This window comes from Centropristis striata, chromosome 8, assembly GCF_030273125.1.
Source record: "Centropristis striata isolate RG_2023a ecotype Rhode Island chromosome 8, C.striata_1.0, whole genome shotgun sequence".
NCBI classification, from domain to species: Eukaryota; Metazoa; Chordata; class Actinopteri; order Perciformes; family Serranidae; genus Centropristis; species Centropristis striata.
Genome location: NC_081524.1, coordinates 31,526,709 through 31,545,426, shown reverse-complemented (window position 1 = coordinate 31,545,426; position 18,718 = coordinate 31,526,709). Strand labels below are relative to the sequence as shown.

Genomic DNA, 18,718 nt, shown 5'->3' with positions numbered 1-18,718 from the left:
CTTCTTTACTCCCATAAATCTACTCACCAAGTCAGCTCCACCATTCCCAGTCAGTTGGCATCTTCTGCCTGTTGTTGGCAGCCTGGATTCTGTGGCACCAGAACACTGGGCAGCAAAGCAAACTGACAGCAAACATCTGTCAGGCAGATCTCCCTTTTCCATTCTCTCAGGAGGCTCTACAACCTTTTTATCTTTCCAGAACAAACCTGGAATTTCATAATTTCAGGAACAAGGCCAAATGGCCTCAAGTGCCATTGAATTCTCAAGGGCATAATGCACATGGGGCTGGGTAAGAGCACTCGCAGCTACTTTTTAACCCCCAGTGTACCCCAGTGTACCACGGTCATGTGTGAGTATGATCGCCCGTGACCACCTCCACCCAGGTCACCACCTGCTAAGCCTGCTGCCCTCTGGTAGGAGGTACAGAAGCCTTAAATGCGGAACTAGCAGGATGAAAAACTGCTTCTTTCCCTGGGCTGTCAGAACTCTCAACACTCAGAACTCTCAACACCCACACAGGATAAATGAATTAAAAGGTGCAATAAAACGAACATGTGCAATACAATTGATATGTGCAACACATACAATCTACCTCATTTATAAATTATAGTATTTTCAGTAGGCATTTATTTATTTTTATACTCATTTATTACATCACATGTCCTTGTTCTTGTTTTTGTCCTTGTTTAGCTCGGTATTTTTTTTAAATGTTTTTACTCATGTTGTTTTGTGTTATGATTGTCATAACTATGCACCTTATGCAGTGGCACTTTCAATTTCGTTGTATAGTGAGCTATATAATAACAATGAAGACTATTTTTAAACATTATTATGTTGTAGGGGTGACCCTGAATACTCGATAGCCGTCGTCACAGTGGCAGGAAAACATGGTTATGAAAGGATCATTCCTATATGGCTATATATAGCGGTGCTGAATTCCATTTCCATTTCCATATATTTTTTTAAATAATTCATTATATATAGCCTAATTTTGCATCAATATTAGCATATTATTTTTCTGTTATTAAAAAAAAAATACTGTTATACGTTTAATCAATCTCCTTACTGCGCATTAATGAATTACCATGGACAGACTAAGATACACTATCCAAATTTGCGGGACCATTAGAGCAGTGGTTCTCAACCTTTTTGAGCCGCGACCCGCAAGTTAACATGCATGTTGTGATGTGATGGCTGGGCCTGCTTGTTTGAACAGAGCAGTTGCGTTCTTGGCTTTATGTTAGACACGGCCACGTGAAGATCACTCTCAACTCGTGCTCTGTATTTATTTTCATATTTCAGTGCAGAAAAGGTCTTTTCGCACAGATATGTGGATGCAAATGGAAACAGTACATCGGTTGCAGCTTTTGACAATGCTGCATATTCTGTAGCTCCTGACAACTAGAACTCTTCCAGTGTGCATGCCGAGAAAGCAGTCTGTAATGTGCGGTCAGAGCAGAGATCCAGCAGGGCGTCCTGCAGCTGTGATGGCAGCCGATGCACGGTGGAGTTGGTTAAAGGCAGGTGTATCCAGTCGTACTTCTCCGGGGTGTCATCGTTTGGGAAATACTTATTGAAACTTTCAAGCAGGCTCCTGAGGTGAGAGGCAATACTTCCTTTCATAGTTTGAATGGTTATGTCGTAACTGTGCATAAAGTCATCCAGCTCAGGAAAAATTTCAACACTGTCCCCTTCTACTTGCGCAGACCACCACTCCAGCTTTCTCTTAAATGCTGTGACCTTATCAGAGAGAATTAGGATATTTGTGTTTGGGCCTTGCAGGGACAAGTTTAAGCTTTTTAGTTTGTCAAAAATGCTGGCTAAATATGCAAGGCAAGCAACCCACTTTGGGTCAGTCAGATAGTCAGCTGCTGTGTTTTGTCTCTAAATGTCTTTTCAGTTTTACTGGTTTCAAGCTTCCGTTTGCCATCACTTCAGAGCAAATCACACACTGTGGATATCATGTGTTGTTTTTTGTCATGCACAAAAAGCCATACTTCAAGAAGTCGGGCTGATATATATGGAGCCCAGTCGGTGTCGGCCCCACTGCCCTTCATTTCTCGGGTGGTAGTCCAGTTTTCTAGTGGTAAACCTATTGAAGCCGATATTTTCAGCTATGCTCTCTTCAAAGCCATATAGATCCCTTTGACAAAACAGTTCTTATCTCACAGAATACAGGAGTTGATGTTGGTGTTTTAAAGGATTAGTGAATTCCCTAAAGTCATGCAATAATACAAACAAAATGACTGATTGAGGAAGCAGTAGACCAGCAACTCATAGAACTGTATATAACACCCTAATTTCCCCTCCAGAAAAGGCTTTCTGACTGCAAGGTAAAGCAATAATTATTGTAAATATAGTGTACACTGAATTTGCAAGTGATTTTTTTGAGGTTGTTACTCCTGCCTGCTTCTCCAAACTGCCAACTGTACTAACTATGTAAGTACCTCATACAACCCCACTTCAGTATGTTTGAACTATCCTTTTAAGAGACACTAATTTTGCTGCAGACTGAGAATGTGGACCTCACTCAAAACTGTTTGAATAATGAACCCTCGGTCTGCCAAACTTCTTACATTTTAAAAATGACAAAAAGGACCTTTAAACCATTTTCCTTTGTGGGTTGTGCAGTAGTTACTTTTTTTCAGAATTGTTCAAACAATGCCACAATTTAAAAAGTCATAGCTATGATCAGTCATAGCCTTGAATAGTTGAATACAGCTTTTTAAATTCCCCCTGTGCTGAGACAGCCTTTCTGTTTTATATTCGACTGAATATTAAGAATTTCAAAGGAGAGTTTTAATATTCCCAACCCATAAATGAGCCCTTAGATAAATAACTTATATGAATATGTGTGGCTTGAATGCATTTATTGTAAATGACTTTAAAACAAAAGTGTGTGCTAAATTAAGGCAATGGAATACTTTTATGAAGTAGTGGAAGTAGTAGTGGAAACTACTTTGTTTACCTGTGCACAATAACACAAAACAAGAGATAAAAACGTCAGGCAGCTCAGAGCAGTCAACATTATGAACAATAATATGTTATGTCAAGAAACAGGCAATTGTTGCATTCTGTACAAATGTGTCACAGCTGCGGACACAAAAGTCCTTACCTTGACATGAGTGAGCTTACGTCACTGTTTTGAAGACTTGCAGCTTGACTTGACAGCAAAATAACGACCTGAGACTTGATTTAAAATGTTCAACATTTTTAATGCTGACATTACGAGTGTCTGTAACATTACCTGTTAACTACAACATCACATTGGTTCATTATTTAAAGACTCTCTCGGATCAGCGATCAGTGTCTATGAGGGCCGATGTTAGCTAATGTTAGCCAGTTACAATGTTCTCTCACAACTCCGTAGCTAGCTTACATTAGCCTGATTGATATCACTGATCAATCTAATCAATGGAATAAAAGTTGGCATTGTAATGTTGTGCTCAAGTTACATATCAAACTCTTAAATGTTCACATTTCCTTTAATGTTACTTTAAATTGCTGTTATCTGTTGAATAATTATGATTTATGCTGTGACTTGACTTGCAACTTGGCTTGTATTAACTTAGGACTCATCTTGACTTTACATTACCTGTGACTTGACTTGAGTTGACAAGACAAAATGATATGGGACTCGTCTGTGACTTGGACCAAAGACTTGAGTCACTTGTCTGGTGTGACGAGACGGGGAGTTGACCATCCTAAAGTGACTAGCATAGATGCTGCATGAGAATGGTAGAGAATTTCTTAATTAAAAGGAGGCTAAATAACCGCACTGATGGCTTTCCCAATGGAAAATATGTTTTTGTTTTTCTCCCGACTGGCTTCAGCAAGAGTTTGATTTACCAACTGGCACAGCCGGTGACGATGATAGACAGATGGTTCATCTAAATAAGATGGTTCATCTAAATAAAAATAAAAATCATTCTGTGAAAATCTTAGAATCCAACAGCACTCACTCAGCACTCTTTACGCACTTAACAGGATGAACTAGAAATTGAAGTATGATATGAACTCCCCTTCCGGTTCTTTTTAAAAACTGTCTCTCATGAATTTAGCTCCCCATTATCACATTTATTTCTGTGTATAGTGTTTTTTTGTTTTGTTGTTGTTATCCACAGATTTCTAACAATAGCAGACTCAAGGCTGTGCTGCCTAATCCCTGTGCTGGTCTGTAATCAGTGTCAATGAATCATGTTATTGTGTTCAAAGCTCAGAAGTTTAAAATCAATAAAATCCATGCTCACTGCTTGCGGGCCGAGCTACCGCCTGTTGTTTTGCTGTGTTGTGCAGAAGTTGGATAAACAAAAATGTGCATCTAAATTTCATAGTTTGCAATGATTACTTATTACTTTACTGACTTATCAAGTGCCTTTGTGCTGAGTTGTAGAAAATACATGAGACATTCTGCCTCTCTTAGGTTTCGTGTCAGTGTTATTATAAATGATGAACCTGCATCATAGTAACTCACATTTCTATATGTGTAAGTGCAGAATTTTTTCGCCCAAAACTGTTGAATGATTACTCAGTTAAAAATATAGTTGCCATTTTATTTTTTCAATTCCTTGTCGAGCCAGGATTTCCATCAACCAATGCTTGTGCATTTACATCCAGTCAATAACTCAAGAGACTGTTTATTCTCTGTTGGCTCCTTCCAGGCTTCACCATCACAGAGTCGAGCTACAATCAGTCCCAGTTCTCCACCGTCCAGCAGCTGCAGGACTCCAGCACCCTGGAGTCTCAGGCCCTGTCTTCCAGCTATCACCCCCCGAATCTGCTCCACGTTCCCAGTGCAGAGGTGGTGAGTCCTGGGCCCTAGACTAGAATGCTCAGATTTAGAAAGCTGATATATTCACAGTGTCAGATTTATTTTCAATAATGATATTTAAGACTACAATTAATCTTGGAGCTGCATGGATTTGTTTGATTAACAGCCTGCCTTTATTCTTGATTATGGATGCAAGAGTGAAATCAATCTTTTGAAGAAAATGTAAAACTTTTCCTTCAAGGACATTTCTAAATGAAACATGAGACATTTGAAACTAATAATGTCCTAGGAACTATATTTCTATCTACATTACAGAAATTTTGTTGATTTGTCTTTTATAATGCAGACAAACGGGCTTCTTCAGCAGAGCAGTCAGGCTGAGCTCCAGCTGACCACTGAAACACAGGAATACCAGGATGACACTGAGGACAACAACAAAAGAGCCTACAGGTTTACTTCTCACTTATTTCTTTTGTGTGTATAAGAGTTTGAGTGTGTCCGCTCCATGCCTGTATCTGCCTGTGTGAGTGTTTCAAATCCAAAACTTTTGTTTGCTATTGAACTGAATCTCCTAGGCAGTATTTATGCTGAAAGATGTAAGACTCTATTGACCGTCTCGAGTGGAGAGACAGCTTGGCAACGTTGCTCCAGCCCCTGACAATAGATGTTGTCAAGCTGTCAAACCGATAGCGACTGGTCAATAGAGACGTGTGTTAAATCCTTCAGCACAGGTCCCACCCACGACATTCAGCTCAACAGCAAGCAAAACTTTTTGAATAAAAAACATATTTCTTTTTTTTGCAAACAAAACTTTTGGATCCACAATAATTAATTTGTTGATTGCAAAATTTTGCACTCCAAACTTTTCTGTTTGATTGCATAATAAAGACACAATAGTAACCCATACAGCAAGTCCTCCCACCTCTTCAGCTTTTAAATTCCACCCGTTTGTTTAAGCGCCAGTCGTGGTAAATATACTCTTCTGGACTCTTCTCTTCTCTCTCTGCCATCTTTGCTCACCTGCATTTCTCAAAGGCAATTTCTGTCTCCCTTTCAGACAGATTTTTTTAAAACTCTGTCAGAATAGATGGAGGACATCAGTTAACTGTGGTCTTTTTCCAGTATTTGGTTGAACTGTTAAGAGACTTTTCAGTCACTGGTAAATGGGGTGCACTTATATAGCGCTTTTATCCAAAGTGCTTTACACTACACTCTACGCTCATTCACCCATTCACACACACATTCATACTGGTGGCCGAGGCTACCAGGGCACACTGGTGCCACCTGCCACCATTGGATTCATTCACACACGATGAACGCAGCAAGTTGTATTTTACAAGTGAATCACAGCCAGTTCTGATGTTGTTTACCTTCTCTTTGTGGCTTGTGCTTTCTCAAACAAATCATTTTATCAGACATATTTAAAATTTTTCTATGTATTTTATCTCGGAAAACTGAGAAAGTAACAATTAAATTACATAGCTTAATATACATTAGTACGGTGTGTGTCTGTGTCAAATAATTAAATAAGATAAATAAATAGCTGTATGACACTATTTCTAGACAAGTCAAGCATCGTTTTATATATTTATGCCAATGCTGATATTTACCAATATGTCTGTGATAGGGGATTGGCAGATGATATCGTCTAACTGATAAGTCATTCAGGGTCTGTTCAGTACACACCACCACCACTACCACTGATTGCTTTTAATATTAAGAATCTGGCCACGATTAAGCGCATCCCCAGGCCAGCAATAGACTTGGTTTCAGCCTTGTCTTGTTTCACCACAGCGCTTGGCATTCAGGCCAAAGAGTTCAATTTTGTCTCATCAAACCAGCACATCTTTTTGTACATGCTCTCAGAGTACTTTGAGAGCACTTTGGCAAACTCCAGGTGTCTCAGGAGTGGCATTTATTTCACCATTTAGGCCTTATTACTCTGCTGCACTCTGGCCTGATGAGCCGTGCTGCTGCAGCCATGAAACATTTTCTGTTCGACAGGTTCTCCCATCTCACACGAACATCTGCTCGACTCCTCTTTGTCTTTTCTCTTTGTCACCTTTCAGTCAGTCAAACTTTATTCATATAGCATCTTTCATACAGGTTACTGCAGTTTGAAGACCTTCACAGATGGTGGACGAGTCAATAATAGGATAGACGAAGAAAAGACAAAAAACAATTTGACATTTAGAGACCAATGCAAAAACTGAGTATCATAAGAATAAACCATAACCATGTAAAATCAAATTCATTTTTTATCAAAGGACTGGCTGACTAAATAGGTTTTATCTTTCAAATTTAAGTTTAGGCATTGGTCAGTATTGGTTGCAGTATCATTACAGGGCTAAACTAGATCTATTTAAACTGACGCTTGGACAGGTCCACACAAGAGCGTGCTTATGTTTTCATATCTTACCAGCTTCTCCTTAATGAATCTCTGTTATCTAAGATGCACCACAGCAAAGAGTCATCCTGTTCTTGTTTGTTGGGTTGCTGGCTTTTAATTTTCCCTAATTGCAGTGTTGCCGTTGTGATTGTGAGCTCTGTTATGTATAAACAAATCTTTTCCAGGACTTAAAGCAGATTAATGATGAGCGACATCATTAACACTGAGTCAGGGTAGAAAAAGGCATTGTTTACAGCAATCGCAAAGTTTTCATTTAAAACTTTTCCCCAGGTTATGCATAAGTATTTATAGGCATATTTGCCCAGGTATCTGGGGCATCTCCTTATTCTGTCACCATTGTTCCAATTAAAAATCAAACCTGAATAAAAGAAACAGGATCCCATTCATTTAATTTGACTAGAATAAAAAAACTGACTGTGAACAGGAAGGAAACACAAGTGAAAAAAGATAATGAAATCAAATTCTGAACATGTGTCTCCTATTTATGTGTGTTTTTTTCCTCAAAACAGTTGCAGCTTCTTTTCCTCATTTCCTTTCACAAGGATATAACTTGAGGTGTATTAAAATGATTCAGAACATCACCCAGCATAATTAACAGTTGCCCAGACTTGCCCATGCAAGAAATAAACAACAACCGCAACCTTCATTTCACCTGCCAGCTGCTTAGGGGACGGTGGACACTTGGCTGTCAACAAACAGTGGTGGTGTTTGTGATGAGTGCTGTCCTGAGTTACCAGCCGCAACCACTGTCTGTCTGTCTGTCTGTCTGTCTGTCTGTCTGTCTGTCTGTCTGTCTGATCAAGAGAACATACAATCTTGTACACACCAACCATAGAGCTATGGTCAGGCCTAAAAATCAGCAATATCAACCAATTTATTACAAGCTACAGTCAACTCATGTCTTTTCATGGTTGTGAACCTATCTCTATTATGAAAATGTTCAGTACAGCCCTTGTCATATTCCATATTAAATAAAGTTTGTATAACATTTCTCCTCATTAATGAGGGGCGAGAGTCAGGATACTGTCTCTCGTGTATTATGTTGAACTGTAAGTTCAGCATAATACACAAATAATGTATGGCTGCAAGAGAAGCAGCTTTGTGTACTTTACCAAGCACCTGTGTCTGTGTGTCTGTGTTAGTGGACAGAGTTGTCAGCGCTATGGCTTCTTAACTGTGCAATATGCGGTCACAAACCTTTACAGATGTGTGGTTAGGATTGAATTGAGGGCCAAGATTACAGATGGATGTGGTTCGAGCAGGTGTGGGATCAGATGTGGGGAGTTAAGTGTTCTTTTGAATCACGTTGACAGAGAGACAAATCGGTCTTTATTGCAGTCTGGATCATGTATGTTTTAAAATGAGTCTTTCCTCTAAGTTTGTGAGCTGTTATCCTTAAAGACTGCAGATTTTTTTAAAATTATGACATATACTCTGATACAGTGTTCTACTCAACAGACAGAGAGAGAGATTTGACATTGAAAATAAACTGGAGAGATAGCTTGTTACATTTTTCCAATATTCAGTGCAAAGCCTTTCTTTTTCCATTAAAAATAAACCATGTCCACGATCAACCCAATGTGAAATGTGACTATATAGACTGAGTCTTTTTTTCTTTTCAGGTGCAGTTGGTGTAATAAAGGCTTCAAAAAGTCAAGTCATCTGAAACAGCACGTGCGCTCCCACACCGGGGAGAAACCATACAGATGCCAACTCTGTGGACGAGCCTTTGTATCAGCCGGAGTGCTCAAGTCCCACCTTAATACACATACAGGTGAGCCCACTCCAAATGTCTTCCAAAGTGAATTAGTTTTACAAACTGAAAGCCTCTAAAGGTCATGAACAAATCATATCCCAGTGTATAAGAATATTTAAAGTATGTACCAGTATCCTACTGGTACATTGTAATTAAAAATGTTCTTCTCTTATCCTCCAAAGCCTCCTTATGCATGTAATTCACACCAGGATTACAAATTAAAAAGTTTGAAATTAAACTTAGAGCCCCGCTACAATCATTACTGTGCAACTCATATACCTTCAATTCATATAAAAAAATCAAGATGGATGAGGAAAGTTAGGGAAAGTTTATTAGGGTGTTTATTAGGAAAAATGACCAAGAGGACGTCATTAATCAAAACCAGTTTTAAATTAAATATTACGATGAATACCTCCTAAAACGTTTAAAAAAACACTCAATGTGGAACTCTGCCTCTCTCATCTCTCACTGACAGGAGTGAAGCCCTTTAAGTGTAATGTTTGCGATGCCTCATTCACCACCAATGGCAGCCTGAACCGCCACATGATCATCCACATCAAGTCTTTCAAATGCTCCATGTGTGACGAGAGCTTCAGGACCAGCCTGCTGTGTAAAAAGCATACGAAGAAGGAGCACGCTGTGGAGGAGCATAGTAAGGACACATAGACAACATTCAGATGTTTTTAATACACTTTCTTATACACAGTGTCTTTAAAATTCCATTGCATCGCTATAATTCAGAAGGTTTGAAGTTGTTCTTATACTTCTGGTATGAAAAGCTGAGGTTTCAAGTAACAAGTGTGTGTGTGGAAAGGTTTTTCTGCTGTTTGGATAAATGTATGTGTGTTTTTGTCCAAGAGGAAATTGTTTCAACTTCAGTTTGAGCCACCTAGCCAGAAGTGTAACATAATAGACCCCAATTCTCGGAAGTTATAGGTCTGGATAGTCAAGACGTAGAGGAAGAGGAAGAAGAGGAGGACGAGGACGGGGAGCAAAAGTCAAAGAGGAGGGGTTTGGAAATCATCACTTTCACTGAGGAACAGGCAGCAGAGCTGGCAAAGGATCCCGGTGAGGAGGCCTCAGTGTCTGAGCGGATCCTCGCCCAATCAGCGGCTGAGAGGGATCGAATCAGTGAGATCAAAGACAAGGCTGTGGAACTGGAAACAGAACCCAAGTTTGCCAACTGCTGCAGTTACTGTCCCAAGAGCTTCAAGAAGCCCAGTGACCTGGTCAGGTAAATATCATGTCTGTTTTATCATGTCTGTCTTTTCGAATTATTCATAAATCCACATGAGCCACTCTTCACAACAGCATAAATTAGATCCACCGCAGTGCACCTCATGTCACTTTTAAAGCTTAAGAACACCAGGAACAGATGGCAGGAGTTAAGTTTTCATTAAAACTAAATTATGACTGGTGTGTTACTGCATGCCAAACTAATCAAAGCACACAAGGCCACATTTCCTCCCAAGTTACCATATGAGTGGTAACTTTCAAACAATGTACCGTTTAACAGGCTTTTTAAATGGAATCCGGCACAGTGCGAACTACACATAAACGTACAGAACTATATCACTTCCAGAAATCAAAAAGAGCAATCAGCAAAAATCAGTCAGCACGTTAGCTCTGGTAGATTACTGCCAAAGTTGTCTTCACTTCACCTTATGTTGCATATTACTAAGCGGAGAAGAAGCTAATCAGGATTCCTTCATTAGGCGGGCACAAGGGAAGATCCAAGCACTGAATCTCAGTCCAACGAGCTGATTGGGGAAATGTGCCGTGAATCACCTGTTCAACTGACTTTAGCAGTTTGGATAACAGATACTTGACTGTCCTTTGTGTGAACTAACCACCTTGCCTTAAAATATGTTTGGCAAGGCGGGATCAATAGTGGAAACACTCGACTTGCCAGCTATCCATTCTCTTCAATGGACAAAGTTACTATCACTTATAATCAGAGCAGCCACACTTGAGAGAAAGACCAAGGTTTTTAAGTATGTGCATTATTATATATGGTACAAGTGGACTTCAGTTTTCTCAAGTGGTCTCTAACACAGGGAAGATTAAGCCGTCTTTTCCTGCTGCATGAATTTATCTTTTTCATCACATTCACATGGCTGTTATTTCTATAATACTGTACCCATTTAAATAAAAACATGGACCTACTACATCAAGGGTTAGTAGGTTAGTCAAACTCCCCATACAATTTACAGAGACAATTATGTGTCAGACTTTCTAATTAACGATTAAAACTGGGAAAATTCACAAGGTCACATGTCCTGATTATGTGTTTAAAGCATTCAGATAATAGCTGTGAAAGAATGTGGAAACAGTCTTAAAATAACTAAAATATAGAAATAATTATATATATGTTTTACATCTCTTTAGAGCTGGTCCACTTTATTGGATCTGTAAAATTTCAACCACTTCGGTTTTTAACCCTTTTTTTTACAGTCTATGTTTTGAACTGAGCTTTGACTTTTATTTTCCTAAACAAGTCCGATACACACCAGTGAACCACATTTATTATTTAACTTTTTATATTCAGTGTCGGAGTGCATTACAAATTCCATTGCAAGCTCATATAAGACATGAGATGGAAGAGTGCTCTGCAGTAACCAGTAAACACTGGCAAAACTGTATAGTGTGTTGTCTGTTTCCATTATTTCACTTAGACCTTTTTAAGTTGCACTCACTTACTGTCTTTTTTCCCCACTTTAAATCTGTCATCTGTCATTGTGCTCTCTCCAATGTGTCTATGTTTATCTCCTTCAATGTCTAGACACATTCGGATCCATACAGGAGAAAGACCATACAAGTGTGATAATTGTGGGAAGAGTTTTACAGTAAAATCCACCCTGGACTGCCACGTGAAGACGCATACAGGTTAGAGTTTTATTACTAGACTTCATCACCTAATTAGATTGAAGTTGTTTTAGTTTATGACAGCGTGGGCTTTCTGAAACATTGTGGTGTTTGGAGAGGAATATAGAACCAAGATAGGGATTTTTAACAGGATCTACCAAAAATCAGACAATATGATTTAATCTTATATTTAGATTACTGAAAAAATATTTTCATATTTTGGTATATATGTTATTTGCTTTCTTTTTGAGAGAAAGATGAGAATATTGATACCACTCTCATCTTTAGAGTCTCATCTTTTAGATTTCCCAAGAGATTGAACTATTTCTCTAACAGTTTTCAGCCCAACCGTATTGAAACCTTGTTGTTAGAAGTGAGATTTCCATGTCTTTTTGATTATTAAGCAGGTCTGGGAGCTATACAGAGGGTGAATGCAGATATATTCAGACAGTGATATGAGAAAGAGAATGTGTTTTTAAACAATAAAACATTAAAGAGTCTGCTGATTGCAAAATCTTTGGGTTTGTCCATGTACTTGCAAAGCTATTTGATGTTTAGAACAAGTTACATCACTGCTTTTTTTGCCAGAGAGCACAAAGGTTTATGAAATTTTGACCACAAAGACACAACAAGTGGGTTGTACCCTGGAGTTGTGATGGAGCCACTCATGATATTTCTCCTTTCTGTATTTTTGTAGGTCAGAAACTCTTCAGCTGTCACATGTGCAACACCTCTTTCTCCACAAAGGGCAGCTTAAAAGTGCACATGCGACTCCACACGGGCTCCAAACCCTTCAAATGTCCCTTCTGTGAACTCCGCTTCAGAACTTCTGGCCACCGCAAAACCCACATCCAGTGCCACTTCCGGCCAAGCCTTGACAGCCGCAAATCCAAGCGTTGTGCCTCATCTACGGGTCAGGCGGGTCAGGGTCCAGACCAAGGGACTGGGCAGGTCGTTGCATCAGGCCAGGGGCAGCAGTCAGCTGCTTCAGAGGCTCTTCAACCTGTGGGTCTTCTACAAACAACCAACTCTGACCCAAACATTTACCTCCCAGCCAACCAGGTTCTGACAGGGCAGTTTGACCAGAACCTACTGCAACCAGGACTGGTGGGACAGGCCATCCTGCCCGCCTCCATGTCAGGTATGGATTATGGATAGGTCTTATAGTATATTAACCCATTGACGCCTAAAACTTCCTGTAAAACCTCTGGCCGATTTTAAAATAAACCCCTAAAACCTGAAGTTTTTCTGGAAATTCAACAGAAGTGTCAACGCTTCTACTAAATAATAGATTTTTCAGCCTCTGTAGCAGATAGAAATGAAATTCAAAAAGTATTTGAGAGCTTATACAAATACTACAAAACGACGTATCCGCTTTCCAGGCTTCAATGGGTTAAATAGCTTGTAATTAATCATGCAGAGCAGTAGATGATGAAAACACTCTTTAAATTGCAGCCTGCACACTGTAACAGTATTACGTATACAGACCTATAAAGTACACAGGCCTGTATACAGGGTAACAACAGGGTATGTGAGCTACAATCTGAAGCCCTGTTAGTTCCCCTCTTATAACATTTGCCTACCATGTAATTGCAGGTTATGCAGGCTTTGATCTAAACCAATGCTAGTTTCCCTCTTGTTACATTTAATTACAAGGTAACTACAGGTTATGTGTTCTGTAATCTAAAGCACTTACATGGTAAGTGGACTGTTATCCTAAGCACTGTTAGTTTCCCCTACTGCTCCACTTCAATTCAGGTTAATTTGAGAATAAGCAGTCTGTAAACTAAAGCTAAGTTAGTTCTCCCTCTCGTTGCACTTAATTTCAGGGTACCTACACGCCATGCAGGCAGTTATCTAACACACTCTTAGTTACCCTCTTGTTACATGTAATTACAGGGTAACTACAGAGTATGCAGGCTGAAAACTAAAGCAAAGTTAGTTACCCTCTTGCTACATTTAATTTCAGGGTAACTAGGCGTTATGCTGGCTGTTACCTGAAGTCTCGTCAGTTTCCTCCTTGTTCCTCTGTGATCCTCTGTTGTAGCTTGGAAATGGAGAGGAGAATCACGGTCAGTAGACATTACATTTGGAGGAGGAAATTACCAGTAAAATGAAGGCACTAAATTTATCAAAAAGGTCACTGTGCAGTGTCATGAATGACCAAACAACAACACATTTGACACTTACTCTAAATGTAATGTCAGGTTGATGATTAATGCACCAGAGTTTGTGGGCATAACTGAAATGCTGCAGGGATCATAATTTCCCTGACGGTTGGCCGGTCGGTAATCAGTTGGCAGTTGCTTCAGGACAAGATGAATTACACGCCGTGATGTGGCCAATGCTGGAAGGATGGAATGTGCTTTATCACCGAAAGCCAGCCTTTTGTACCCACTTTTCCTCGAATCACAGGATACTATTGGATATTTTTGAAATTAGCTTTTTCAAGATACTCCTTTAAACAGGACGTGCATGATGTCACAACTCAGCTTTGCTGCATTTTTGAGGCAGATAAATCATTCAGGTGTCAGAGAAGGAGTTGAGGTCTTTATAAAAGGCTTCTGCACTTTCAAAGCTCAATATTCAAGGTTTTGCTGTATGTGTGCCTTGTGAAATGTTGATAAAACAGCTTGGACATGGAAATGTGTCCTTCACTTAAAAAATGTGTATGCATTAAGCTAGTTTCATCTGAGTTCGGCTCCCTTTCCTCAATTATGTGCTCAAGACTTGTTCCATGTATTCCACAAAATTGAAATGACAGTTTTCTGATTTGAAACAAACACTAATGAAAAATGTTTATTGGACTGGGTTCATATCGCTATGTAAACGGAGCAGCTGTCATTTCTGAATGCAGCACAATGCAAATTCTCCAAAACACTCCAATTCATTTAAGATAAATATGTTTACTGACGTCTGTGCTACTGTTTGAAGCCATGAAATTACTTTCCCCACACAGCTCCTGGAACAGAACGGTTAGGACCAAAAATGCCTTCCAGTCCTTGCTTTCTTCTTCAAGCTCACCACTCTCACTCCCTCTGTCTGTTTTCTGCTATTTTGAAAGAAGTGCACAGTTCACTGCAGGCAAACCTCTTCCAAAAAAGTCTATCCTTTCATCATCTGGGAAAAGACTGAATACTTTCTTTGTTGTCTAAATCTTTTGATGATATTTATTCATGAGAATCTGTACCTTTTCACTTTAGGGATATTCTTGCTCCAGCAGAAGCCATCAGGTCATTTTAGTAGCTCAAAAGCATCACAGTGCATAACAGATTCATTTTTATGCCTTTGCGTCTGGCCTTTGACATGAGATGTATAATTAGCATTTTACCTCCAGGGTATTCCTCATCTGGTACCATAAAAATGTCTCCTTTTTTAAAATCCACAGTTTCGGACACATCCCTTTGTTCATAACACATTATTTTACTTTACCTGAGATAACCTGCTTATTAAGTGCGTTAAGAGCTGGACTGTAGGTTATTTCTAAGATTTACAGAACATATGAAAAAACTACACTTTTGGTCCCTCTGCTTCCTTGAAGGCTATTGGAGGTGTAACAGTGATAAAAAAAATATTTAAAAAAGGAATACTTGAGTTTAACACTAAAATGTGAAATACCTAAATAAGTATGTGTGTGTGTGTGTGTGTGTGCTGCAGCTGCAGGAGACCTGACTGTGTCGCTCCCAGATGGCCTGACCACGCTGGATGGAATCCACCTGCAGTTGACGCCTGCCAACCTGGTGTGCCCTAACGTTCAGATCTCTGGCATCGATACCAGCAACATCAACAACATCACACTACAGGTAACTGACATGAGCACACAGACATGCAAATACACCTACCAACTCTCTTTCAAAGTAGGCTTTAAAGTTGTTTTAGCCTGTTTTTGTTGAGGTTCTGCATCCCTTTGTGGTCGTTTTGTGTCTCTTTGAAGTTATTTTGTGTCTCTTTTTTTAAATTGTTCGTTTTTATGTCTCTTTGTGGTCATTTCTAGTCTCCTTTAAGTAATTTTAAGTTTAAGTGGTTGTTTTGCCCCTTTTCATAGTTGCTGTGAGTCTCTTTGGTCTCTTTGTAGCCGTTTACTTCTCTTTGTAGTTGTTTTGGCGTCTTTGTAGTCAAAGTTGTTTCATGTGAAATTTGAGGCTCTTTCTGGCCGGTACCTGTCTTTTTTTAGTGGATGCTTGTAGTTAAGGTCAGGGACATTTTGGGCCCCTGGGCCCGTGCCCTGTAGGTCCATTTAATAATCCATCCATGCCTAATGAGCCATGTGGTATTATGAACTTGTGCCATTACCTTGACTTTAGGCTTAATTAATTTGTGCATTTTCCTTCATGAATCCCTTGAATGGTGTTTGCCTTTTATTACTTCTTTCAGCGAGAAAATTGAGCCTGTGCTCTGCGGCATATTTTTTAATGGAGGGAATCAAATATCTTCAAAGCATCACATGAAGGAGCAATTTTGATTAGTAATCTCTTTGGCATGATTTTATTTCCTAAATTATTCAAGTCTCATGACACAGACCTTCAAATATAAGAATATGAACCATCACTGACAAATCTAGTAACATAAAATTAGCAGTAATATGTTAGAAATGGAAACCATAGTTCAGTGCAATCCGGTTAATGGCCTCATGCGCAATTAGAGTAATCTCCATTTACAGAGACACATACTACAGCATATATGTTGTTTCATGGCTTAACCTTGCCATTATATTAGAATTATCATACATAATGTATGATTATGCTAAACATACTGAATAAAACATTTTCTGGTTCATAGCATTTCCAAAATACATGCACTCATTTACAAAAAAAGTAAATGGTTTATACTTGCATATGATTCATAAAGAAAGCATTTAAAAGTTTCACAGGATGGAGTGCATTCTGTTCTGTGAATACATCTTGCAAAATTATTGTTACTGTTGTCTTTAATTAATCAAATATTTGGTTGTAATTTTTTGCTTTAATTGTTAGTGCTTTTTAGTGCATATTTCCTTAATAACATCACACAGCTTTAGATATTTCCTTTATTTTCGTAATTTAATTGAGCAGAAGAATATTCAAGCAGTCGACTTTATAATTATTCCCGAGGTTCCTATTTGTCGACCCATTTCCCTTAATTACTTGAAACTATTAATTTGTGCAAAATAGTTTTGAGATGTGTATCATTAGCAATTGATTGAGTTTAGTTCTTAATTAAAGGCCATTGTGTAACATTGTGTAATTAATTAGTAATAGGGAGATTTGATTGGAATCTAGAGATAAAAGTTTGTTTGTTTTCTGTTGTGAATGTATTCACCAATTGAACAGCAATGATGTGGTGAGAAGGAAAACAATTTAATCAATCAGTCAGTTAATATTAATGAGTTACTTCTTTACTGTAGCAGCATTTCCGATTTCCATAGTGGCACCATGCATTTGCTAAAGATGTTTCTTCTAGGGCAGTTTTCAGCCAGAGCGTGTATGCACTAAGCCAAATAATCTGTTTACTGAAGAAGAATGAAATCTACAATCACACAATAGCACCAGAACAAGATTCAACAGAGCTGCTGAACTGGGAGCCAGTGATGAGTTTTGTTCAGCCAGCTCTAAAAGTAATAAATGAACATTTTAGACACACACTGGGGTTCCAATCCTTTCTTCCAATTTTTTATGGCTGGCTGTAATTTGAATAAAGAAATGTGTTCAAATTGTGTTGTTACTCATATCCTGCATCAAAACTTAGAATGAGTTTATTTGTCAGAAACTTCATACAGTGTATGCTAGAATTGGTGTTCACAGACGAGTCACTATCGTCACCCTCACCCAAAATAATAGCCTAACTCATTTTTTAAAGTTTTGCAGGAAACACAAAAAACTTCACCGAAAGTGTAACATATGACATTTATTGATCATTTCACTCAAAAAGAATGTAACAAAGGATGGCCATTGGCATAGTAATAACACTGAGTGTAAATTATGTAGCTTAAGAGAAATAAATGACTTAGGCAATTTTTTGAACATGCCTTTGTGACTTAAGCAAGATATGGTAACACTTTATTTTGAAGGTGTCAACATAAGAGTCACACAAGCCTGTCAGAAACATGACATGACAAGTATCATGAGCATTAATGTTTTTACAAAGTGTCATTAATGTTCATGACACATCCCATGTCATGTTTATGACACGCTCATGTCACTCATATGTAGGGATGGGTACCGAATTCGATACTTTTATAGGTACCGACCGAATTCCGTCGGTACTACCGAGTACCGATTCATGTAAAATCAAACGGTACCATTTTTCGGTACCTAAACGGCGTTAACTTTAAACTGATCATTTATTTCAACCTGTTTTCATTTAAAGTCTTTGATTAACAAGCGTGCTGACGATCGCACTATTTTTTATTTTTTTATGTACCTCCTCGTCTGGTCCTGTCTGCTCACCGCGGTCACTAGCCACTAGCTGCTGCCGTCTTCCAACCCGGCGCAGAGACGAACAGCCCGGCTCTAGGCCTGCTAGCCGCAAGCTGCTATCTCTCCAATGTCTCTACCCGGGCTTGGCCTTCGTCTGCCTCCAGATTGGACCTTCCTTACTCCGTTTGCTCTCTCCACTCTTCTGTAGACCAGTCATTAACAGCTAGCAGCTAGCTCTGGTCCTCCGCTAATACTCCGCTCTTCAACTCAGGAATATTACCTGCCAATTTACTCCAAACTGCCTCGCTGAAATTAAATCCCTCAGACTCCTGCGTCATCCTCGATATGTGCACAGAGCAGCCCGACTCAACTTTGTTTATTCCATCATGCTATGACCACAATACTGTCTGACCGGTGCTGCGCCGCACAGCTACGACGTCATCACAACAAATCACACGTGCACTTGCAACCTTTTTTTTTTTTTTTTTCTCCTCCGTGCACTTGCCACCTGAGAGCGCTCC

At 39.1% G+C, this 18,718-nt stretch overlaps 1 protein-coding gene across 1 annotated transcript in view; it reads left to right on the top strand.

Annotated features, from left to right (window-relative positions):
* LOC131976678 (zinc finger protein 236-like) overlaps positions 1–18,718 on the top strand; it is a 67,034-nt gene that overhangs the window by 30,055 nt on the left and 18,261 nt on the right. Inside the window, exons 16-23 of the mRNA XM_059339816.1 lie at positions 4,662–4,804; positions 5,118–5,221; positions 8,804–8,955; positions 9,413–9,589; positions 9,868–10,171; positions 11,720–11,823; positions 12,500–12,943; positions 15,460–15,605. Coding sequence (XP_059195799.1) covers positions 4,662–4,804; positions 5,118–5,221; positions 8,804–8,955; positions 9,413–9,589; positions 9,868–10,171; positions 11,720–11,823; positions 12,500–12,943; positions 15,460–15,605 — 1,574 coding nt within the window. The remainder of the gene's footprint in view (positions 1–4,661; positions 4,805–5,117; positions 5,222–8,803; positions 8,956–9,412; positions 9,590–9,867; positions 10,172–11,719; positions 11,824–12,499; positions 12,944–15,459; positions 15,606–18,718) is intronic.